Raw genomic sequence first — 25,444 nt, 5'->3', positions numbered from 1 at the left:
AGCAAAGAAAAGAGGCATAACTCGTTAAGCAGCCAAGCTACTTGCAACTCCCTGCACAACTGTTCTGTTTAAGTGCGAGAGTTCTAAGCCTTTTTATGATTCTCATGCACAGGAACACAAAGCAATGGCCTGTCACAAACCGTGACGGGGCAACATTTACACCAGAAGTACTGAAAACAGCTAAATCCAGTAAGTCAGGAGATACCAGTAAAATGAACTTTATTTTAAAGCTCATTAAAAAGCTTCACAATAACACTAACAGAATTAGCATTTCCTTCATTTTATGTACCCCACATGAAAAATGTATTGTTTAGCAAGAGATGAAACGTAAGCGTTTCTGCATGCTACTAACATTTCACCACCTTATTATCTGATAAGTGCTTCGGATTGCAATAATCACAAACCTTAGAACAGAAGGATTTCTTCTGGAAGGTCCTTATGAATGGGACAGACACTGGCTTTTTACTGACGTACCCAATTAGATGTCCAGATGAAAGAAAACTACCTTGGCATCTACAAATGCCTACGAAGGTTTCAATTACAACCTTTTGAAGGAGCAGTATATTTCAGAGCAAGGGCTTCTTTTCATCTTTAGTGATGCAAATGGTTAAATACTGCACAGAAGCTTAGTATGAACTCACAATTCCACAGGAATCTGAAAGTTACCAAGGCAATTTTCCTTTTAGGATAGTCATGATCAACACTATTACTATTCTTCCTCCCGTAACACAACATATCCCAGACAAGTCTTAAGAAAAAAATATAAATAGTTCCCAAAACAATGCATTCCCACCCCCCATCACATACAACAGCAAAAATATTTTCTGTCATGGGATGAAATAACTTGCTGCAAGTGCAGTGGTTTAGTCCAAGTCCATGCTAACAGGGTTTTCATCACTCGGATGACATTCACCATTTTGTTGAGGCATTTCAGAATTTTTGTCATCTTCTCCCATGTCTTCAGTTTTATAATCACCCCGTTCATTTAATGGGTTTTCTTCCTTAGGAGAGTCAACTTTTGGTTTTGGTTGTGTCACAACAGGCTCACAGACATTGTTTAACTCCTAAAAGAAAGGGAAAAGATGCGGTCAGAACATATATTAAGGAGTCACCAGCTTCACTAGCGTGAGGAGTCCTGTGCCCAAAAGACTAAAACTTGCTTCTGTATGTTTCCTGAGTCCAAACTGACAAGACTTACTGACAAGTACCCTTACGTTAATTAACTGGTCTACCTTCTGAAGTTCTGTGGGCAAAGTTCTTCAACTTACTATTTTGGATTTCTCATGACTATTTTGTGCCTACCAGTAACACTGCAAAAACAACCCAAGTTTTTTAGGTGACTGAAAGACATAAAATGTCAATACGCTCTACAGAATTGCACAGAGTATAGTAAAGCTACTCCACTTTCTACTGAATCTCCTCCTGATCTAGTTTCAGCTACCCTTTAAGAACACCGGAGCAGTAAGATGAAATTGGGGGAGAAGGAGGAGGACAGCTATCAGCCTAACTAGCACCAGCCTCTAAAATTAGTTTATGGAACTTACCTGCAGCTTTGCCTTAATTTCACTTGAATGCACAGCTGGATCCTGATCCAAGCTCTTCTTAGCCTGTGCACTCACAGCATTATTCATCCACTCCACCACTTCACTAACACACTTCTCTACTTTCATCATTTCCATTTCATCAATATGGATGTATTTCTCATCCTGCCCAAACACAAATGTTTATTAGTTAATAATGTCAAGCTTACTGTCATCAAGTTATGCCAACAAGACTATCCCAATTATTTACAATTTATAATCTTTACTGAATTTTCAAAAATAAATAGAAGTTGGGAACAAGCCAGATCTGTTACAGCAAGAGACAAGACAGATGCCACAATAAAGCTTCCTTTGCCCAATAACCAAACAAGAAACCTAGTTCACAGAGGGAATAGAGGCTTCGCAAACAGGTCACACAAAATATAACATTCTTAACAAGGCTAATAAAAAAAGTCCCCTCCCTCCTAGAGAGTCTTACATGGGCCCAAGATAGTTTACAGTTTATACTGCAATTCTGCTGTTTACAGAAAGGGAAAGGATCAGTTGTTCAATTTTAAGAGCATTCCCTACAATGCCAGAGTTACACAATTAACTGATAGCAGGAGAAGGACCTACACCCAGCAACACAACCTATGATTTTGGTTAAGAATTCAAAATATGGATTCAGGTCTTAAATGTACTACTTTCAATGATGCTAGTTATTTCAAGACTCTGTAATACTACTGAAGGACTTCACTTAATGACAATTTTGTAATCTATAGCTGTAAGGGCATAATTGTTTCTGATGCAAGTCTTAATCTCAAACTGCATTAGTCTGAGCATTGTGAGCTGCCCTATTAAAACTCATTAAGTTGAAACCCAAGAAGTAAATTTTCAAAAGGCAGGAACACTTATCAAGAAAGCAATCTTCAAATATCAATGGCAAAACCAACCCAAACACCCATAGATAATAAAAAAGGCTAGATGTTTAGATTTATCTTGAGTAGCTTTTACACTAATGTTTCTCATCATGGCACAATTCTTGTTCTCAAGAGAACTGGAAGAAGAGCACACTTGTAAAGAGAGTCAGATTAGCTTTTAAAAGGTCAAGAATCAGACTATAGTCTAACCCTCACTCTTTATAAGAATGTCCTTTTTGGCCTGAAAACATCCAGAAGTATCAATATATGACACACTAGGCAAGATTTTGAGTACTGGGAAACATTTGCGGTGTTAAATTTGTGACCTATATAACAGTAGATTGCAGCTCATCCGAAAGTGAATTTGAAGCCTCTGCCAGCTGGTGAGCCTCAGTGAAACACTAGGTGGTAAAATAAAGGTATTTTGAGGCCACTTACTTTATTCCTGAATTCCCCAGCTATTGTAGCATAATACTGGAGCCTGTGTCCCAGTTCTTCTAACAGCTTTGGTCGTTCTTCTGCTTCTTGATAGCGCATTTCAATTGGAGTACCTAATTTCTAGAAAAAGTAATTCCTACGCGTTATGTGATTCATTAACATTGTTTGGTCTGGTATTTTGGAAACTTTGCAATTTGGGCACACTAACAGACCTACCTTTAAATCCTCTAATTTGTCTACGTACACCTGCTTAGCTTCATCCTCACCCTCTTCATACAGCCAGCCTTCCGTCTCTGTCAGGAGTGCAGAGAATCCCTGCAGATCCTATGTATCAATATAAATCAACTCAAACATCAAAATATGCATCAATTGACTGTGTGTGTCTTGCAGTAAAAGGATGCTGGTAAATATACGTATTAGTTCTTAGCCTCCAATGTATAAATTACATTTCTACTGCAGCTTTTCCCTAATCAAGTCACACAAACCACACCAGCTTCTGAATTGGGAAACACACATCTACAACACAGGTAGCATTTGTAGCCTTTTGTCCATGATTAGGCCAATGCTTGAGGTGCAGCTTTAATTTATGGTTTTGGTTATGGATACAGCAACACAGCTTTTCCTTATAGTCACCAACTTTATTTGGAATCAAAACTTACCCACTTGTGATAAAATTTATTTTCAGGGATATGTACAATTTGCTAAGCCTGAACCTAATTCTGGATCAGTCCCAGCCATCATTCAAATGAGTTACGGTTTTCAGCTATTTCCAGGGTAGCTTGATGAAGGAATACAGAACAGATATTTAGTATCTATATTTTCAGAGATGTTCCTGAAACCATTACTTACCTTTTCACAAACAAACTTTTCATATGGTCCAGATAACTTGTCCCTGAACTCATACACATATTCCTCCACTGCATTCTTTGCATCATTTCTTTCTTTCTCCAGTTTATCTTGCATAATCATCTTTCCCTGTATAACCACAGAATATAATTTAAAAAATACCAATGCTCAAACAGCAGTCTACAAAGCACAGCTCCTGTAAAACACATTAATCTCCCAGAGGCTTTGATTCATGCAAGTGCTGGAATTCTCATTGCTACAAAGTAGACTCACCTGAAGAAATGGGATGCATTTCTCTAGATTACAACAGCTTGAACCAATCTGTGATGTCATTCCATGGATCAGTACTCTGATACTACCACTATAAACAACACTTCAATCTTTCTGATTAACATCTGTCAGTTATGTGTTAAAACTGGACTGTGTATTAGCTCACGGCAAATTAGAGTCCACACTTCAGGGTTACAGCAAAAGATCAGGGGTTGCCTTAAAAAGCAGATGAATGGTTAATAACTGCATTTGACATCTAAACCACACTCTAACTCACCTCTGTTTCAATATACATATTGAGGAGATCTTTTCCTAGCTGCCAAACCAAGTTAGCTTCAATAGGTAGTTCCACATTCTTCACTTTTATCTTGGGTTTTTTAGCTTCTGGGGGCTGATCACCTTTCTTCTCATTTGTCTGAGTTGGAGAGAAGAAAAATAAGATATTTTTCCTGACTTCCTTCTGATGAAGTAGCACTATGATGAAAGAAATATTAACAGGAAGAACATGCAGAGATTTCCTGTGAGCTTTCAGAATCTTCACAATAAAATTTTCCTTTGGGGACTCCACCTCCTGCCCTGGTCTGCTTACAGTCTCTTTCCTGGACAGTAAGTACTGACCTACACGAAGGACATTTCTCAGCTATATGGTGTATCTGCAGGTTTTCCAGAAGCGCCCATGTGTAGCTTAGCACTACACTGGTGATGCTGACAGTGGCAAGATTTTAACCCAGAACATTTTTTATCTTATACAGATGAAAGGGCAAGCTACTAGCAATATCACACAGGCCTATGTTTCTCACGTAGATCATTTTCTCTTAGGTTTATGAATTCCTGATCCCAACTTCTCTCAGCAGGCCTAATAAGCTTGGCTTCTAACAGCTGTTAAACAAATTGAAATGTCTGCAACCCAAACAAATTAGCTGTACAACACTGCATAAAGACAAGAAAGCAATAGAGAAAGACTTCTTGCAGTAATTATTTTGCAAAAATCGTTACAAAAATCATCAAGATAGATACATTTTTTCACAATATAAAAAGGTACAAAAATGAAAAAGGTTCCAAGCTCCAAGTTCCTTACTTTTTCCTGGAATATGTTACCATTTTAAATGCCACCATTATAGAGCATAACATTTTCAACAGAGTTAAAGGGTCACTCACTTTCTTGACATCTGGGATTTTGTTTTCTTCAGAGGGAGGTTCTGATGAAGGGGGAGACTGTGACGTTTGCTGACCATCAGTTTGTACCTGGGACTGTGTTCCAGCCTCACTGTTCTCTTGCTGGATATTTTTCTGTAATGAAAGCCCAGGCACAAAGGATGTAGAAGGCATGTGCACTTGTATTTAATAAAAGTTATAGGGCACTTCACTTCGGACGCACATACTGTACAAAGTGCCCTACAAAGCATTCTGTGCACACGCAGAAACACACACGCTTTTCTAACGGAGATACAGACTAGGTGCGAGTTCAGGACAACTTAGTGAAAATGGTACCAGTGCCAGGCTTACAGCATAACACTCATGTGCGTGTGTGCGTATGGTACCACTTTCTCTTACAAAAAGTGGCTTTTAATTTACTGAGTCATAACTTTATGCTCTTTTTCCCCCTCAGAAAGCTATTAAAACATCAAGTACACCATAACAGTGCTGCATTACTCCCCAGTGTTCCCCTCCCCTTCAATGCTGGAGAATACAATCCAGCTTTCCCTTCCACAAAAAGTTTAAAAAAAAACCACTTTACTAATACAAAGGATTAGGCACAAATCCTTTTAACACAAAGAGCGCATATGAATAATAATCCAAGCCAAGTCTTCCTATTTGGAACAGTGTGATAACTATGGCAGCCCACAACCCCACCCTCAAGCAACCCACCTGCTGCTATTTGGCACTTTGCCCAATAATTGATTTTGAAATCCACACACTTTCATGATAGCATAAATTTTCTCCTGTTCTTTATATAAAGACATTATATTTCCTGACAGCTGTGCACATCTCAACCTCATTTTACTTCCTTAGGTGGTGGTATTTTTCCTCCAGAGTATGTAACAACAAAACACTTTCATCAGTAAGAACGTTCACACACAAGAAAGGTCAACTTACATCACTTGAGTTTTCAATAGGCCTCTGGTCTTGAGATTCCACTTCAGTCTCAACACCATCTTCACTGTCTTCACTTTTAACTGGTTCTACCATGGACGCAGTGGACACACTGAAAATGCCATGAGTATTGATACGGACTTTCACTTTGACTTTAGACTTTTCTCCATCTTTCTGCGCTGCCACATTCTGGATAACATACCTACCTAAAACCAAAAGAATTGAAACTCACACAGTGGAATTAAACAGAGCCAGGCAAACATCTCCCTCTTTCATAGAGGACACATTTTGTAAATATTTGCTGAAGCCTCTGTGCTAATTTCATGGTCCTCAAAATGAAATGAATACTAAAAAAAACCACACACCCCAAAGTATGCTGCTTTTAACTTTACTTTACAAATTGAAAGGGAGAACGTCTATTTTCATCATCTAGGGCAGATTCTCCTGCTGCTAGTAATATAGAGCAAATACAAAATTAAAAGCTTACTCCCCCTTACTTGTGCTACCCGTGATGCTATAATGGGATGAAAAAACTACACAGACTTAGTCTAATGCGAATGTTAAATGGTATGCCATTATAATACAAGTTCCTGCCCAACACAGAAACAGCATTTCTAGAAGTGTTCCTTTCAGCCTCTAACATTTAAGTAAGACCACTATTACCCTTTACTCTAGGGCAGAATGCAATTGTTTTGTAACTCCCATAATACTTGAAACAAGCACTGTGAAACTAAAACAGAGGGACAACTAGTTTAACAGTATATGAAGAATCATATTTCCTTGACACTAAGAGCAGACATTTTTCCTGCCTACTACATGGTTATGTGTCTATCACCAAAACAGTGACCTGGAGATTATGATGCTTGTATAGCTGCAAAGTAAAGTCCACTGATTTCATCACAGATGCTTGCACGCATGATTCCTTCATCAAAAGATCTAAACCCTATGCATTTTACCTGCTTACTTTACAGGCTAAATGTAATCCTCCCTTCTCTTGTAAATCCAGTAATACTGGAGTTCTCTTGTAAATCCAGTAATACTGTCTTCCCTTTTGGAAGTCTTATCAGAACTACTGACTCGCCCGTTAGGACCATTAACAACTCTGTTCTGAGCAAAGAGTTAATCCATGAGTGAGCTGAAACCAGTTTGATTTTCAGCTCTATTCTTACCAGTTTGCAGAAGAGCAGTTAAACATCTGCTCATTCGTTAAAACCATATAAATTGAACAGTCACAAATCCCACCACCAGTCTTTATGGTAAGAGTTAAAATGAAATTAAATTTGCTGCTTCTGTAACTACAAAATACTGTGCTGTTTTCCAAGACATATGGTATTTGAACTTTGTGACTCTCAGTGAAACAACCACATGATTTGCTTTGAAGTAGAGAAAATAACTGACCTTTTCAGTTCGCATAATAGTTTTGGTAACTTTGTAGCGCATTAAGCATTAGCTGAAATATTGGTAAATCAGAGGGAGAAGTTTTTGCCCTATATATTCTTCTACCCATTTAAAGAATATTTATCGAGCTTATCTTTAACACTGTAGTTCTAATGACACTGTATTTTAAGTGCATTGTTAAGCAACAGGATGAACCTTGGTTAAATATTGACAATACAACTGTCATTTCCTCTACCACTCTGGGGGAAAAAAGTTGAGCTTTCTAACAAAACCAAGCAATTACTTAGCAACTAGTAATAGCTTTATCTTAATTTTTCATGCAAGCATACAACATTAATTGCATGCTTAGAACTCAAGAGCAATTATTTAATTGTCCTGTCTTTACCATCACAATCTCTTTCTCACTAACCACATTGTAGACTCTTTGTAAGTGTCAACACTGCCAATGTTGTAATTTGTCAAAAAGGATGAAAGAGCTGCTTATAAATGTTACCTAGACAATTCAAATAAATACTGTCATCTTGTAGCTGCCATTGTTTCAGGCTGCCTTGATTAAAACTTATTCAGCATTATGTCAAACACAAAGTATAGGAAAACACAACAACTAGTTACTCAAGATGTGTTTAAGTTTTCAATTATTCATGGCTTGCTTTAGCAATAAGCAGAAGATTTAAAAAGTTTAAAAGTTATGTTTTGTAGTGATAGCCCCATTCTAGTCTGGGGCATTCAGCTATAGTTTCCCCTCATTTCTTCATTGGACTGAAGCAACTTCCAAAGTCAGAAAAATAAAAAAAATCCAAATTCTGTTACCTAAGGAATGGAGAATTGAAAATTGAGTCCTCCTGACAAAAAACTAAATATGTGTCATATAGCCGTATTGTAGCACAAAGTTACAGAACTGATTTAAGACCAAAATGTGAGACAACACCATTTTCAGGACAATTAATTGCTTACCAATTTTTGACTCAGGATATGGGACTCCCTTAGGATCAGAATAAAAAGCTTCTAACTCAAATGGACCTTTTCTATAGAACGTAAGAACCTTGGAGAAAGGTGCTGCGTGATTTCTGCTGAACACTTCATGAACCCTATAATGAAGAGAAAAACACTTTTAGCTAAGTATTTGAGCTGAAAGGCTTTGATCTAGGGTCAGAATTCTTCACAGAAATGTCACCATGTTTTGACACATTCACCCTGCTGAACATTCCAAGGAAGATACTTCACTACTGTACTGTAAGGGGAAAAAAATTACTGTTGAGTACTGTAATAGGAAATTGTCCTATTCCAATAATTTTGAGTCTCAGAAGCAAGTAAATTTAGATGTAGGTGGCAATTCAGTGACACACTATCAGCAGACCTCCAGAATTTGTTTCCTGTAAAGACATTCTGAGCTTGGAAGAACATAAATCATGATTTGCACCCTTCCTCAGTCTCAAAAGGCTAATTATAGACCTGTTAATTTATTACTCATTTACTTTCTGTGGCTCAGATGAGAACCCTGACACCAGATTATTATTCATTCCTTGATATGACAGAAAGACAACCAGCTTGATTTTATGTTCTTCCTCTAGCATCTGTCCGCTATTGTGCCAGTCTGATTCTAATTTCCAGCTAAGTTTTGCCTCCTAACTATAGAAGGACCTCATCTAAAGACCTAAAAGTAAGAAAATAAAAGCTTCACCTAGAATGTGAACTCACAGGTTGCTCTCAAAAGCATGTGACAGAACAATTAGGTTCTGCATCTCCACAGAAGATGTAAAAAAAGAAAAGGCTGAATTACAAAGAATGAGAAAGGTATGAACAGGTCCCCATAGAACTCTAAGCCACCCAAAAGTTAACTCAGACCTCTTTACATCCTAGACAGCAACCGCATTTCCCAAAGGTGTGGCAGTTAGTAGCAGAGACAAAGTCTTAAGACACTGCAATTGCAAGAAATTTCTCTTACAAAACTCTTAAAAGTTAAACCCTTGCTTGTGTTTTCCGCCAGACAAATATTATCTATGTAAGCTCACAATATTTACATAGTGCATAAAGATCCTACTAAAACAGGAATACAGATAGGTGTTAGGAACACCTTGAGTAAAAACCAGCCAGAAAGCGGGATCAGGATCCAGCAGTTGTTTTAGTTCATTTTGCATTCCAAAACCTGACAACCAGATAAGGGCAATGCAAGACAAGATACTGGTTTGTTGCTCATTCAATCACAACTTTAACCTTTATTTTTTAACGCATGAGAAGCTATGGTTAAAATTTCAACACATGCCTTTACACACTCCACTGTCAACCATCTCTGGTACACAGTCTACAGGTTTTCTCCATCAGCTTGCCAAAACTTTAATTTAAATGCAACCAAGAACATTTTCCTTGAATTATGAAGGCCAAAAGCTTCACAGAACTGTAGTTGGAGCTACCTACCCTTCAGTGTCCTCTGCTTCCGTGTTCCACAACAGAGATATTGGGAATGGTGTAGCATCTGTCACAGAGAATTCTCTCACTTTAAAAGCTGGAGAAAGAATTGCACACTAAACAAAAAACAGACACGCATTAAAGTTGGTTAACTGCTCTGCTCCACCCACCCAAGACAGCTAAACATCTTTAAACAAGAAAAAGGGAACTGTCTTGACTTTACTAACACAGAGCTAGGAAATGTCTTGATTTCAATGGAATACAATAAGAAAACAAAGGTTTTGCTTCTTTCCCTGGAGACAACAGATTCCTAGTGATGGAAAGCAATTAGTGAGTCAGGGTAAAGAAACAAGTCAAAGAAGAGAGGGTGAAATAAGAGAATGAGTAAAGAAGAAAAGGCAGAATGAGTGGTTTGCTTGTAAAAATATAGTCCACGAGTTAGACACTAAAAATGAGGGGAGACAGAACAGAAGTCTGTTTCACATTGATGGAAAGCTGGATACCAGGGAACACAAACGTGCAGTGTTTTGGGCTCTACATAGATACTTCTCATACACCAATTAAAAATATCTCTTCCCTCAGCTTGACAGCAGCTTAAATTTTTCTCATTAAAAATACCTAGATCCTGTTCTTTTGAAGAGGAGTGGACTGCTTGCTTACAGAATAGACCCAGCATCAGCATTTTCAGTGAAGTACTGCACCACAGAGGAGCACTCTGGACACTTTAAACAGCACAGTCCCATAAAAAGACCCAGTGAACAATGTATGTTGCCTTGTGTGCTTTAAAATGGACCACTTCTGCCATTTCTCATAACTGCTTGGCTAATTCTTCAAGAAAGTGTTGCCAGTACTATACCTGCAAAGCACAGCCTCTAGCTATAGCTTCATCTGCATTCAGTGTTGTACTGACATCTTTGCCAAAGAATTTAGCAATCCTCTCTTTGACAGCGGGAATGCGTGTTGCTCCTCCTACAATCTCTACAGCAGTTATATCTTCCACTTTCAATTGTGTTTGTTCCATTAATGAGAGCAGAGGCATCTCTATCCTTTGCAGCAAGTCAGCACACAATTCTTCAAACTGTGACCTAAGGAAAGAAAACAGAATTAACCAAAGAATGCCTATTCCACCACTAAGATTTCCTGGTATTCTTTTTTCCAAACTGATGCTGCCCAGATCTGTTAACTACACCGCAAAGAGATTTAAAGCTAAATCCCCCGTGAGTAGGCTGAAGTGAGAACCATAGACTAGGCAGTACGTGAATAGCTGCTTAGAAATTTTCCTATTCTGCTGCTATCAGTGTAGTTAAATAAGATAAAGGCAAAATTATAGCACCTGCCCAAACAATACCTATCAGGAAAGGTTACAGATAAGAATACAGAAAACAGTGATGCTTCCTTTACAATGAAAAAACGTTGCCTACTCTTGGCAGTAGTTACAGGACTAACGGTGACTGCAAATTAAGTTGCACCTATGACTGTATGCAAGAGAAAGACACACACAGACTTCATTTACACTCGGGTCATAATCATGTCATCCCCCATAAGCACCATTTACTGTCCTCCATTTCTCTGCCAATATCCACAGTACAGTAAGAACAGAAAAAAGGAACAAAGCTTCAATTGTTGCTATCTTAAGAGCAGTATGGGATTTCAGTTACTTAAAATATGCAGGAGGCCTAAATATGCAGCCATCCCTTGCCTTCCCTCCTCCCCCCCCAGTCTGATTTTCATACATCAATCCATGGTTTTAAAAACGTGTCATTCTACAAAAAGCATCAAAGCCTCTTAAGCACACGTTATTACACTGAAACATTGCTCAGGTAGCTGAACATTACATTTTACAGCCTTAGTTATTCTAGCATTACCAAAATGCCACAGCTATTCAGCAGTTGCACTTAAATTCAGCGCAGTAAGTTTCTTTAAACATGGGAAGAAACACTTCTTTAAGAAATACGGCCAAAGGAATCACCTGTCTTGTACAGAACTCACCTGTTCATTTTTCCAGATACATCAGTATCATTCATGAAACACTCAATGTTTAGGGGAATGTCTGTGCTATTTGAACTCATCAATTTCTTTAGCTTCTCACATTCCTGATACAGACGAAGAAGAGCTCGAACTTTTGTTTTTGGATCTAGTTTGTACTTGGCTTTTATTTCTGCGCAAAAGTAATCCACTAGCTTTCCATCAAAGTTTCTTCCACCTAGGAAAGGGTCAAATGCTGTGCCAAGTACCTGGTTTGAAAGAAAATTATTCAGTCTTACACTCAGGAAAAATCAAATGGAATAGCAGTCCTCCAGTATCAGCAAGCCTTTGCTTCAAAAAGGTTGGGGACAAGTCAGCCAATCTTCCATTGTACAGACTTAAGTACTTCAATCAACCACGTGAACCAAAAATTGCTCTTCACTTTTACAGTGGAAGTAGGACCAGTAGCCAAATGACAATCTTAAGCATTCACAATTTTAATCCATACACCCATCCATTTAAACAACCTAAAAAACAGCAGTTGTATTGTATATCTTACATTGGTGTATTGCAAGGAATTTACAGCCGCTATTTGAAGCCATCCTAATGAAACAAAGGACACTGAAAAATTTTCACCTTTTGACTTGTTGCCATTTCCCATTCATTATGTTATTTCAGAATTCTAAAAACCAGCAGGTTTAGAGGCTATTCGATTCTAATGTCTCATAAATTCTTTTATTTTCATTTAATCTCACTACCTTTAGTTTACTCTTATTGAATGCACAAGCTGATACTTGAAATGCAGAATGTCCCATATCAACAAATACAACTATCCGTGGTTTCTCTTCAGGAGCTGGAAGGTCTTGTTTATAAATCCCATAGTTCAGAGCCACTGCAAAACAAGTGTCAGATATTATCAATGCAATCTCTAGTGAGTCTCCAATTGCATGCCACCACATCCCCATGAACATTAAGCTATAGGGTCAAGAGCAGCAAGGCAACTCCAGACATACACCTACGCAAGGTCTTAATTACATGGAAGCTTTATTCCACTAGTTATATTGTAGGATCTGAGAAGTAAAAAAATCCTTCCTCAGTCATGCATATGCTCTGTCAGTGTTTAAGCATGCAAACCTAAGCAGCAACAATCCTGTTCAGGGGTTTTCCACCTTGGTCTGTTTATTAACAACTTTGGTTTTGTTTTTGTTTTGCATAGTAATCAAGAAGAGCATCTTTACAACAAAACCCAAATCCACTTTTGTATCTACAAGGAGTATCTTCCAGGCACAAAGTCTTTGTCTGAGAAAGGTATAAATGGTCAGCGAAGGCTGCAAAAGGGAAGAATCTTCACCTATACAGAATATCAGGCAAGGACAGTCTGTTAAGTGCATCAAAACAGAAGCCAGTGGGACACGTCAACACAAGATAATGAAGTCAAAGGACAGAACACAGTTTTGCAGCAGCATTCATTCTGGATGGATAGCAGTGTCAAAACTAGGCAGGAGGCTGATGCAGTAACTGAAGATAACTAAAACCCTAGAGTCTTGGTTGACTACATGGTTACGTAGGAAAGGCTAAGACTGTGACATGAGATAGAATGTACTATTTGTGTATGACGAAAAATGCCAAGATGCAGATAACAGCCAGGATACTAGACAGATTATCAGGCAAGAGAATTAGAGCATTAGAGGAGGTGGCAAGGAAGGCCTGGAACACATACTCTGAAAAGCAGTGTCTTATAGTCACACTGATGTCTTCTCACTTGAGGAGAAAGGGACATCAACTCCCTCTCTCACATCTAAAGTGGTAGTTCCAGACCATCTGGAACAAGGACAGTCAAGTTTCCCACTGCTCAGAGACTTGGAATCTATGGATTCTGATGTCTAATAAAGTTTCCCTGCAGTTGGTGTACTCATTCTCATCTGTATGGATTGTTTGGGGTCTACAAAAGCCTAATACCAGCACTCCCATGAGCAGTTTCTAAGAGGTAGTTAATTAAATACAGAAACTCTGTTTCAAGAAATGTATCTGTTATATTGATCTACATTTGACTGAAATTGCATATTGGTCTGTTCATTCACCTAAAGTTTGTATTTCTGAGCAGACTGAACACATTGCCCTTGTTTCTAAGCTAAAAATAAATTCATGAACAAAACTTGATAAACCACAGCAGAATTTGCCTTTTATTAAAAAAAACAAACAATTTTTCTTTTCTGCCCTACTATACCGCAGGACCACTTCCCCGAAGATGTGATTAAAGATTCTTACATTTAAAATATTAGAAAAACTTGGATAGTACTCACTAGCCTTGAAAGGTAAGGAAAAGGAAATTAGAAATGCTATGTGCAACACAGTAGAGAAAGATTGCTGGTGCTGCTAAGGGAATGAAAGCTATCTACCCTTCTGGGGACAAAGTTTATTCGTAAAGATTTTGAAAACAGAATTGAAGGTTTGATATTCATGCATCCTCCTCCTCTCTCCACAGTCACCCTAGAGACGTATACGCCCTGTAACTCAGAAGAATCCAGGCCCATGGAACAGTGTACCTACTGTGGGGTCCATGCCCAACCCAAAAATTCACACTACTACACATTCTCTGTAGCACTATTTGCTATATAAACAAAGAATTAAGCTAGAACTAGATGACAGCAACATGCACCTATGCCTTTTGCAATAGTCAGATTCGCTCCTCATGAAGTGCAAATATATACTATTCAATGCAAAGATCATAATACTGATGAAACAACAACATTTACTAGAAATCCTGTAAGTTACCATGTAGATACTAATCTGAAACTGATTCTAGAAAAACATTATAAGGTACCACTCCATCAATGCGTATTTAAGACTGCTTTACTCCTTAAAAAAAAATAAATTCAAAAAGCATGAATCCATCTGCTGTGCACCAAAAATGCTCGCATGGAATATTCTCCAAAGCAAACTCTTCCCTACTTATCTAACTAATGTGGGCAGCCAGAGCAGCAGTCAGACCGGAAAAGTTATTGTCTTCTGGTACAGACCTCTACTTTCAAATCCTTCCCCCAGGAAACAAGTGCTAGTTATTATGCCATTTAAAAACATGGAACAAATGCTTTCTCAAATGCAAACAGAAAAATATAGGAAGGCAGGGTAAGAACGCTTATTTTAAGACAGACCAAATAAAATCTTGGTTCTGTCAATGTTTTCAGAGTTCTGAGCAGATTAGCAAAGGAGATTAATCACCTTTTGGGGTTTGAAAACCACAGTTATGCTGACAAAAGCCTTGGAAATTATTAAGTGTTGACACTTAATCAAGGAACTTTGTTTAAGAGTGCTTAAGTCCCTCAACTGTGCATCATAAGGTTTCTTCCATGAAATCTGGACAGTATACTAAATGGACAAGTAGTCCAGGCACGTGTGGTGACTCCTAAATAAGTACTCAGGGAGGTAACTAAATCTTCAACTCTTATACCCCTTCACACAGAAGACATTAAGATGAAAGACTGTAAATCAAGAGAAGAGCAACAAGTTTTTAAAACACTTATGTCTCATGTCTGATTTTTCAAGTCAACCTCACTAGAGTAACTAAATGCACCCTCTCTCACACCTTTCATTTGCAGAAACAGCTATTTTACCCTACTTACCTGCTGTCATGTCATTCATTAATCTAAGACAATTTAATCCAACAATCTGAGCTGCATCCAGAAGGGACCTCCTTTCAGCATCTGTAAAAAATGATGGAACCTGAAGAAAGCAGGTGAGAATGGGAAGTTATTTCCAGAAAATGAGATATCACACTGTTTAGTTGAAGGTATTAATTTAAAATTGCTTGCTTGAGGAATACACTTGCTCACTGCAAGTCTTTCAACATGCAACTACAGTACTGAATAGATACTTCAAATATTCTATTCAATCAAGCTGAGATGGAATTAAACAAGCATCAGTTAGTTTACATGAGCACACACTAGCAAGAAACAAATGAGTTATTTGTATAAAATGCTAGGAACCTTAATTACTGATGCAAAATATGAAACTGGGCATTATGGAGACAAACATGGAATTAACTTATTCTGATTAAGTAATGTATTCCTGTCCAAGAAAGTAAAGAGGGTGGAAAAAAAATGTACAACAATGCTACAGATGTGAGAGATGCAAAGAAATAAGGGATAACAAACAGAGAATCTGTTTTGGCCAAAATGACTTTGGGCAAGAAGCAGCAAGAGATTCTGAAGGAATATGTTGTGAAAATTTGCTACCGATCTCTAGCATTAGCATTGGACAGTGACCTCTAATGTCCCCAGGGCAAGAAACTACACCATTAGAAGACAGTACTTTCCAGGTATCCACTAGAGAACAAACTCTTCTCATAACAGAACTAAGCACTCCTAGATGCAACATGAAACAGACTTTTCAAAGAGTCATTGAGGACACAGAAGCAGATGTTACTTTATACTCAGGCTTTACAATGGAATGACTGTTCTTTATCTGAGGTCATTTTCTGCGCAGTCATAAATTGAAAAAAAAAAAACTCACTTAGAGGATGAACATAAACAGAACAGAAACTCAGGTTTTCAGCTGCCAGAGGGCAAACTTTGATAAACAAAGGCGTCCTTAATGAGTAATTACTGTTCTTAGTCATGGAAACAAGCTGCAGCAGAAGGATATATACCTGGATCCCAGAAATGTTCTGGGTCTGAAAGTTCAGACATCTCCAAGAAAATAAGTTCATGAAGCGGGTCGGGGTCTGGAATATGAAAGCAGCCCTGGGATTTCTTTAAGTCAAAAGCTCTAAAGCTAGTTAGGATTAATCCCTTTGTAACTGCTTATGCAGTGTTCTTTCACTCTACACGAATAGAAACAAAATGCCCTCAATAGCTGAAGTTAAAAGACATGATGTTCCTGTGCACTACAATTACTTACAGAAATAACACAGTCTGTTACTGGCTTTTTCAGGTTACTCTCTGCAGTCTCCTTTAATTTAGTCAATAACATAGCTGAAATCTGTTCCACACTGAAGATATGCTCCTCATCCATGTACATGACCTGGATAGAAAAAAATCGGTAAAATAATTCCATTAGTTTAACTGGAGGAAAAATTACTTATATTTAATGTTTTTTGATACACTGCTGACTAATACGCTATCAATCATGACATGCTTAATTATTTCATTATAGAACTTTACTTTACAATTTAATTTCCCAGTTGAGTGTCTACAGGAGCACTAATTCCATTTTCAGACTTAAAACACCAAGAACCGTATCAACTTTATAGATGAAGGAAATGTCTAGGGAAGTGTTTTAAAAAGTGACACAAGTCTAAAATGTAACTAAAGCTAGACATGGTCACAAAGAATTATGCAAAAAAAATTAAAAATAACAATCAATTTTCAAACTGCTGTCAACAGCAAAAAAAGTCCAGAATTACTTGCTGGCTATTTTCTTCTGACCTGCTTTTGCTCAAATATGTGAAGAGTGTCTGAAAGGAAGAACTGCAGAACAACAGTACATCTATGCACATAAAACAGCTAAAAGCTTAAGATGAAGCTCAGCAAAAAGTTTTTTTTGTTGCTTCCTTACCAATAAATTATTCTGGAATCACCATTTTTCTATGTAATAGACTAAACAGCAATGATTAAGTGAATGAACAGTTGATTCTTGAAAAAAAGCACTTGCCTTTTCACATCAGTCCAGTTTGGGGGAAAATCAAGCATTTCAGTTTTAATAGAAAAATTTTTCTCTATAGATCCCAGTCTTACTGAATCAGTACTTAACACTTTTTAAATACAGTTAAATAGAAAAAACACTAATTTGTTCTCTGAACAGCCTGACAACAAAGAAGAAACACCAAGTAGCATTGTTCTCCCAATAACAGACTCTTATATAATAAGACTCCTATACATATTGTAATTAAAGGAAAACATCGATTTCTGTCTGAATTTACCTGTTAACCTCACAAGTCACAAACAGCATAAGAAAAAAATCATCTCTTCTTTTGTAAAGCTTGACTATTCTTCCAGGCAGAATTCTTTCAAATGTCTAACCTCTTCTGTAATCTATTCATTACCTAGGCCTGATCTATACTGAAGTTTTGAGGCAAAGTTCAAGTGCAGAAAAGCAGCATGCACAGCCCTAAAACAGGGTCTTCGTTAGTGAAGCAGCAGCATCCGTTATGCCAGCAAGGCTTCATTATCAATATTTTTATATACTTCTGTAAGCAAATACAGTGTTATTAACTGTACTTAGTCTAGGAAAAGCTGACATTGTATCAGCAAACTCCTTGAAATGCAAGCAAGAGTCAAACCTGAAGTGTGGTACAAACTGCTATTAAACATCTGTTGCAAGTAACTTACACCAAGCAGTCCACTGAAGACAAACATGTCACACATTCATAGCAATTATTCTAAAGACGAATTCCTAATACTTTATAAAGAATTTGTAACCATGTAATTAGACTGTTGCAATGCATTCCACATAAGAAGGACAGAAAGGTTAATACTCTGAAGTAAAACCATATGACCTTGTAATTATCTTAGCAGTTTTTCTGCCAGGATGCTTGAGCTGGATGTGCAATTTGCCAACAGGGAAGCTCACATTTCAGCAATTACTTGCAAATGAACCTTAATTTGATAGTTAACATCCACTATTTAAAGATAAAGCTGTCTATTCATACAAGAGCTCTTCTTTAGCAGAAATGTTAAAGAAAACCTTTAGAGTAATTAAACGAAACCCGTATTTTCATGACTAGGTGCTGAAAAGTAAACTTCTAAATTCAGCTATAAAATCCAAAAAGATACACTGCAAATTTACCTTTACTCCAACTCCACCATTCTTCATAGGAACCAAATCATAGCTCAACTTTTCTTTTTCCTTCTGAACAAAAGGATCATTAAATGCACGGCCATGGAATCTCTTGAAGTTAGATACTGTGTTGTGGGCATGAGTAATTTGCTGTAAAGAAATACAGGATATTTAGAAATCCACTCTTAACCAACCTGCAATGTTCGGTGCTGCTCTGTATGCCCCCAGGCATCAGACAAGTTTTAAGACAACTGCTCTCTCACTTGTCACATCTGTTTTTGTAACACCTGTAATTACTATCTGCTACTTCATATCTACTCATTCCTACAGAAGATTCTGAGTCAGAGATATAGATACTTACAGACCATTATACGTTAAGTATTATAAGGATCATACAAGTATCTCTAAAACCTTGCTGTTATTGCTCACCTGATTGCTTCATCTATAGTGCCAACTACTATTAGTCACCTAATTTAGACAGAATTCAAACAATTAAAGATAGGAGCCAGCTTCAGATGTAATTGCAATGCTTGTAAACTGGCCCTCCAGTCCCAGCCACCTCACCTCCAGCTCTTCACTTTAAACCCCATTACACTAAGGGCAAACAACTGTTTTTGCAGGTACTAAGTTTCAAACTGATACCTCTCCACATACATTTCAATACTTTTTTCCCCCATGAGCCACTTCTAAACCAAGTCATTTCGCTGTTCATTTTTACCTAGCAACCACTCAAAATTCTTGCACCAGACCAAAGAAGGATACAGTGGAAGAAGGAAAACATGAGACTTTTTTGGTAACAATGTCAGTTTAAAGTATACAGTGCGAGCTACCCAGAGAACCAACTGACCTAGAGAAGCGCTCTTTATCAGGAATGCAAAGCAGAACAGAAATTGGACAGCCTGGAAGAGATACTGCAAGTATCTCAGAGTAGAATGAATCCTACTCTGTTGCAGAGAAACTATAAAGCACGTTGTTCTCTCCAGAATAGATTTAGGCAGGCACCAACAGATTGCATGATAATAACTCAAATGACGAGCACACCAAGGAAGACTTCCAGCATTCATTGCCCTCAAAGGGAACCATCAGTTCCTTATTGCATGCAAAATTTTCCATCCGGGAATTGAAGAATTTGAGCTACATCTTATATTAGAAAAGTATGTAACTATGACAATTCTTCAACAGAAAAGCTCCCTGACAAAGAAGCAGGCCATACCCATACTATTAAACAGTAACATTCAGAAAGCTGTGTGTATGTGTGGAGAGAAGGATGTTACACCCAAATAGCCTACTGGGAATCATCTTTGATTTATTCTAATTGCCAAACAGTGCTGAGCAATTATTAGCGAGGGCACAAGTTGGTCCAGGACAAAAATCTTGCCAGGAACTATTCCAGTACTTGAATGCAATAGAGTATTTAGGTTCCTGCGTCCAAGATCATTTCCCAGCATGGTTTCATTTATTTGTATAGCCGTAACTTCACAGTACTTCAATGCTACGAAATTCACAGCTGTATTGCAGAAGAACGTAGAAGCAAAAATTATTACCATGCAGTGGGCAGAGAAACACTAGCACTCTGGTAGCTTTTATAGCCTAATTTAGAATTAACCTCAGAGACTTCTTTAAGAGAACAATCTTAAGATATTTTTAGAGCAATCGTATGCCATTAGGTCTGTAGCATGTTTTAATATCTGCTTAGTCACAACTAAGAAAGCTGAGAATTATGGTCTGTTAACTAATATACTGCTCATCTCCAATGCTACCAGACTTACCGAAAGCAAACAAATGCTCTGAAAATTTGCTCCAACAGCAGCTCCTTAAGTGTTAGCTTATAATGCTCAGAGGTGCTCTCTTTCTCACACATAATCACGTTGTCGAAGTCACCAGTCAAATGCTGGATTTTTTTGTTTTGTTTTTGGGTGGGGTTTTTTGGTTGTTGTTTGTTTTCTTTTGTAGGGGGTTTTGGTGGGGTTTTCTTAGTTTGTTTGGCTTTTTTTTTGGTAAACTAAGAAACTTATTCAAATGAAAGAGATCATTTTACTCCTAGATTTAAGTAGCTGCTACACCCTAGGACACTGAAAATATAACTCTTAGCTGTCCATGTTAAGAAACTTCTACATTTACAAAAGAAACCTGATTTACACTTCAGGTGGTCAGCCAAACTGGACCACTTACAGCAAGAGAAATAAACACGCTGAAATATTTTATCATTTTAAGTATCACATCCTTTTCTTCTGGCAAAAGTATTTAGTTTCAACTGCTACGACAACCAAGCACAATAGTAAGTTCTCATAAAGGTTAGCCTGAAGGCAACTGAAGTCACAGGTGTTCATTAGTGCAAACACATGCTTTTAAATGCCATTCAAGATACGAAGTCTACTTCATTTTCAGTTTACTTCAAATTTTCAACAGCATTTACTGGGATAATCTAACAATACTGAAACACACTCTACACTACTCAGTATTCAGATCACTTGCTGTTTTGAGTAACAACTTATTTCTGCACACTGATGAATCATACTAGTTTCCAACTTGAAACAGTGGAAACAGTCAAATAAACAAAAGCAAGGCTAAAATGAAATCTAAGGAAAAGACATGAACATATGTGTTTACTTTATTACTCCAAATGTTAACCTGTAACTGAAAGTGTATGTGTGCCTGTGAACATATAACCAACTGATAGTTCATTGGCTGTTCAAAATTAAGAGGGGAGCTATTACAGTGGGGAAAAAAAAGCTTCCTTTAGCGCTCTCTCCATGGAAACCCACTGCAGTCCTTTCACCACAGGAGCGATCGCCCCTTACATAACAACCTATCTTACCATACCTGCAGATTCATGGAACCATTACACTCAGATGTCCTAAGACTTGTCAGAATTAAGCTCTCCTTTGAAACTGGAAACACTACTTTAACTCAATCTTTCAGCACACCTCAATCAAAATAACCCACCAAGCTAAGGACTTAGTTACACGTTCAAAAACACATGCGTTTAACTTTCAGTGAAACCAAAGGTAGTAAGATATCTAAATAGCTTTAAGAATCAGAGCCAAAACTCTACCTTTACACCTAATTTCAAGAAACCATACACAGCATTTAAGTTTTTTTTATTCAAGTGCAAGGAAACTCCTATATACAAGCTTTAGGAAAAGAAGCCCGATTACCTTAAGTTATCAGAAAAGGAATCTGTTTAACTGGAAAATATTACACTCAATGAAATAGAGAACAGTAACATTCTAGCAAAAACATCCTGCATTTCTCTGAAGGAAGCATGGCAGCATAGTGCAGCATTTCTAAAATAAAAGGCTTGACAAGGAAAAATGAAGTTGTTTGGTTTTAACTACAGGGAGCCAACTCTCTCTGCAGCCACCGGTACTTCACCACTTTGCACCAGCAGATTCACTGTTACACACAAATGTCAGGAAACGACCTACCTGATTTTTAGCCGAGACACCAATAGCTCTGTTTTTGGATCCAAACGAAACCACCGATCTGAAAAGAACAACGGGGTAATTAACTCAGTACTGACAATAAACGCGGCTGAGGACTCTCACGGATCCGTTCTCTACAATTGCAAGTAAAATACCAAAAAGTCTTTCTGTTAAAGTGCCGCTCTTCCAGCTTGCGGTAAAGCATTACAAGACTCTAAAGTCTTGGCTCGAATTCAGGACTTTTCCCAACATTTAAAACATGATGATCACAATTAAGAGCTCACACCCAGAATACATCCTACCTACCTACCTGCGTTCAGCCGCTCATAGCGGTTCACAACGAACTCCTGCTTTCAGCCTGTGGCTCTCTATACCTGACCTCAGTCTAAGGGAGAGCCGCTCTGGGACAGTTGTAAGAGTCTGCCCGACCCCAGAGAAGAGCGTGTGTTGTCCTCATCCGTCCCCGTCCCCCCCATTTAAGCCCGGCTGCCCCGTCGGGGGTTCCCCACGCAACCTCCGGCTTTCCCGCCTGCCGCACCAGCGCCCGAGAAGCCCCCCCGCCGCAAGCCAACCTCCGTCTCCCAGTCGGTGCCGGCGGGACACGCTCCGGTCGCGTCCCGGGACACACACACAGCGGAGCAGGGAACGGAGCGCCGCCCGGCCGTGCACCGCGCCACAGCCGCCCACCTGTCGTCCCCCCCCCCCCCCCCCGCGCCCCCGGGCAGCCTCCCTGGCCCTGTATGGGGCCAGGACTGCACTGGCCCCACACAACCCCTCCACACCCACACACACCGCCCGCCTGGAAGCTTCCAGCGCGGGTCCTCCGCTGGCCGTGGGCCGGCTCCCCCTCCCACGCCTATGAGCGACCCGGCCGCCGCCCCCCTCACTCACGGCGTGCACCGGTCGCTGAACTCGTTTGCGACCGTCTCGATGCCGCCGGCACGCGCAACAGCGATGTAGCAGCTCTGGAAGCCCAGATCAAAGCCCACCACGGCCATGGCCCCACTGCCACCGGAGGGGAGCGGGGGAGAAGGCCCCCGCCCTGCCCCGGGTCGCTCCCGGCGCTACGGCCGCCGGCCCCGGTACCCTGTGCCGCGGCGGCTCCGTGCGCAGGCGGGAGAGGAGGGGAGCGGAGCTGGCGCCGCCGCTTTAAATACGACAATGGGACGAAGTTTCCAGAAACTGCGGCAACCGCTCACCGGCTCCACGTGCGGCTTCCGCTTCCGCCTTCGGCAACGTTCTCGAACAATTCCGACCAATCAGCGACGTCGGGGCACGGTGACGCGACCGTTCCCATGGCGACCTCGGACGCCGCCGACTCGGGGAGGTGGGGCGGGGGAGGCGGAGGGGCGCGGGCGGGGCCACGCGGGAAAGGGGCGGGGCCAAGCGGGAGGGGGCGGGGCCGAGGAGGGAAGCGTGGGCCGGTGGCATCTCGCGGCCGCGGGGGGGTTAAACGTCTCCTCGGTAGGGTGGGCACCGAACCCTAGTGCCGCCTCGTCGGTGCGGTCCCCTGCTCCCCTCACCTTCCTTCCCCAGCTCTCCTCCTCGCTGCCTCCCCTCTGCCCTTCGGTCTGACGCTCCTGAGGGGCGGGGGAGTTTTCCCTGCCTGGGGGTTGCCCGGGAGCGGGCGGAGGGTTCTAACTGAAAAATAAAAAAGAAGCGCTGAGGGGAATGGCTGTGAGCGCTGAAGCCTCGTTGAAGGGCTGCAAATGGCGGTACGCGCCTGGTTTGCCGGCGGCGGGGCGGAACGAGGCAGGGTCTAGGTGGGGGTGAAGGGCTCTGGCTGTGGCGGCCGCGGAGGGGCGGCCCGCAAGCCGCAGGGCCTGTCAGCCACGGGGGGAGCGCGGCGGTGGTAGGGGCTGTGTGAGGAAACTCGGGACACAGGTGAAATGCGGCGGTGCTATGCTGTCTGAGCGTGTTACTCCGCTCTGCTCTGAGGGATTTGTGTTTTGCTGAGCCTGTACGTGTGGGAGAATGGAAGATAAGCAGCTATGTGTGACTATCCTCAAACCTCAATGCCTCTAATACACTGAGAAACCTCTCTGTAGAGCTGGCTGTTGCATTGTTACAGGTATCTCCACCTTTTTGTTGAGATGCTCTTAGGGCTAGCAAAAAGTAACATAGCATTAAATATATTTATGCTACAGATTACTTTCCTTCTTTAAGAGGGCTTTTCTTTCTATGTCCAGTGCTACAATCCACTATAATATAAATGTCCTGTTGCCTCTTAGCTGCATAGCTCTAGCTGTTTGTTCAGAACCCCATCCCCTGCTACAGGCAGGCCTTAACCTCCTGCATTCCATGTGGAGGCATGGCAGGTACACAGATCGTGGTTTTGGTTGTCAGTGGTACATCTGTTGCATGCTGCCCTTCTGGTCCTGACTGTTATGAAGGGCAGGGAGAGATGGTTGCATTCAGAGTCCCGAGTGTCCCCCTGTGGAAGAAGCAAAATGCCGATGTTCTGCCCCTACTCCCTTTCTATATACTGTGCTGTAGCAATCTGTCTTCACTAAAACTTCGGTTCAGAGTTGAGTAACATTCAGTTCTGTGTTGGATCTTGACCCCTCCTGAGTATACACGGGGAGGAACTGGTCTCCTAAAATAATGCTTTCCTGTTTCAGAGGAGCCACATAGCTGAAAAATCCATTGAGACTGTTATGTGACTGTAACTGGAGATGTAATTTATAACTTCAGAATATACTGACAGGTGGGTCAAACACTTAAGGTGCATGTGTGTATGTTGATGTGGTTTCCTGTCCCCACTTGTCATGGTAAATATTCCTGGTAATGCACTTCCAATTTTAAATGAGGGGGTAGACTTCTTCAAAGTATTTAGGTGCCTAAATATCCTGATTTTTCTTGGGTGATACAGAAATGCTCAAAATACTTCTGCTGCCTTCATGAGTGTCCTTTCATCCTGGATAATACTTCTCTAGAGCTTGAAGGTGAAAATCCAGTCCCTTTATTACCAGTTCATTTGTATGTCAGCCTTCGCCCTATCTGACAAGAAGCCGAGTGTTAAAACATGGGTAGATTTGGTGCTTAGTGACATGGTTTAGTGATGGTTTTTGTCAGTGTTAGGTTGATGGTTGGACTCGATGATCTGAAAGGTCCCTTCCAACCTCAACAATTCTATGATTCTATTTTTAGTGATTGTTTAGAAAATCCTGTTGTATCAAATGATAAACATACCCACTAGTTTAAGTGTCACCATAGACAATAAAAGCAGATACCAAACATTCCTTTTGCTTTTTCTCCTTTGCTGTAAATTGTTTATCCTTGAATAGAAATAAGAAAAACTTGACTGTTTGCCCAGATTTGCAGCTGGTCCTGAAAGGGAGAAAAATGTTAAGCTCAGCAGTGAATTTGGAAGTTACTCTGCTGG

The 25,444-nt window shown here is 40.0% G+C and overlaps 1 protein-coding gene across 2 annotated transcripts; it reads right to left on the bottom strand.

The window, feature by feature from the left end:
• Positions 1 to 204: 204 nt before the first annotated feature.
• Positions 205 to 23,057, bottom strand: HSPH1 (heat shock protein family H (Hsp110) member 1). 2 transcript variants are annotated; one of them, XM_074161782.1, is made up of 18 exons: positions 22,951 to 23,057; positions 22,063 to 22,120; positions 18,644 to 18,784; positions 16,757 to 16,879; positions 15,481 to 15,580; positions 12,616 to 12,749; positions 11,882 to 12,126; positions 10,749 to 10,977; positions 9,902 to 10,008; positions 8,441 to 8,574; positions 6,092 to 6,294; positions 5,153 to 5,284; positions 4,272 to 4,409; positions 3,728 to 3,853; positions 3,095 to 3,202; positions 2,879 to 2,998; positions 1,545 to 1,706; positions 205 to 1,064 (listed from the first exon to the last, which is right to left on the bottom strand). In XM_074161782.1, exons 1-18 carry the CDS (start codon positions 23,055 to 23,057, stop codon positions 864 to 866), a joined length of 2,568 nt encoding a protein of 855 aa, XP_074017883.1. In that variant the 3' UTR covers positions 205 to 863. The 2 variants fall into 2 exon arrangements, with proteins under 2 accessions (XP_074017883.1, XP_074017969.1); XM_074161868.1 differs by lacking the exon at positions 5,153 to 5,284.
• Between the last annotated feature and the right edge of the window lie 2,387 nt (positions 23,058 to 25,444).

Source organism: Numenius arquata, chromosome 1, assembly GCF_964106895.1.
Source record: "Numenius arquata chromosome 1, bNumArq3.hap1.1, whole genome shotgun sequence".
Taxonomy (NCBI): Eukaryota; Metazoa; Chordata; class Aves; order Charadriiformes; family Scolopacidae; genus Numenius; species Numenius arquata.
This window is presented reverse-complemented; position numbering and strand designations above follow the sequence as displayed.

Bases quoted from the DNA above. Each gene is read 5' to 3' on its own strand.
- HSPH1 (XM_074161782.1), bottom strand. From the start codon at position 23,057: ATGGCCGTGGTGGGCTTTGATCTGGGCTTCCAGAGCTGCTACATCGCT. The intron at 10,978-11,881 runs GTGAGTTCTGTA...TTCTTTCCTTAG, and splicing joins GTATCTGGAAAAATGAACAG to GTCACAGTTTGAAGAATTGT. The intron at 8,575-9,901 runs GTAGGTAGCTCC...TCTTCATTATAG, and splicing joins GAAGCAGAGGACACTGAAGG to GGTTCATGAAGTGTTCAGCA.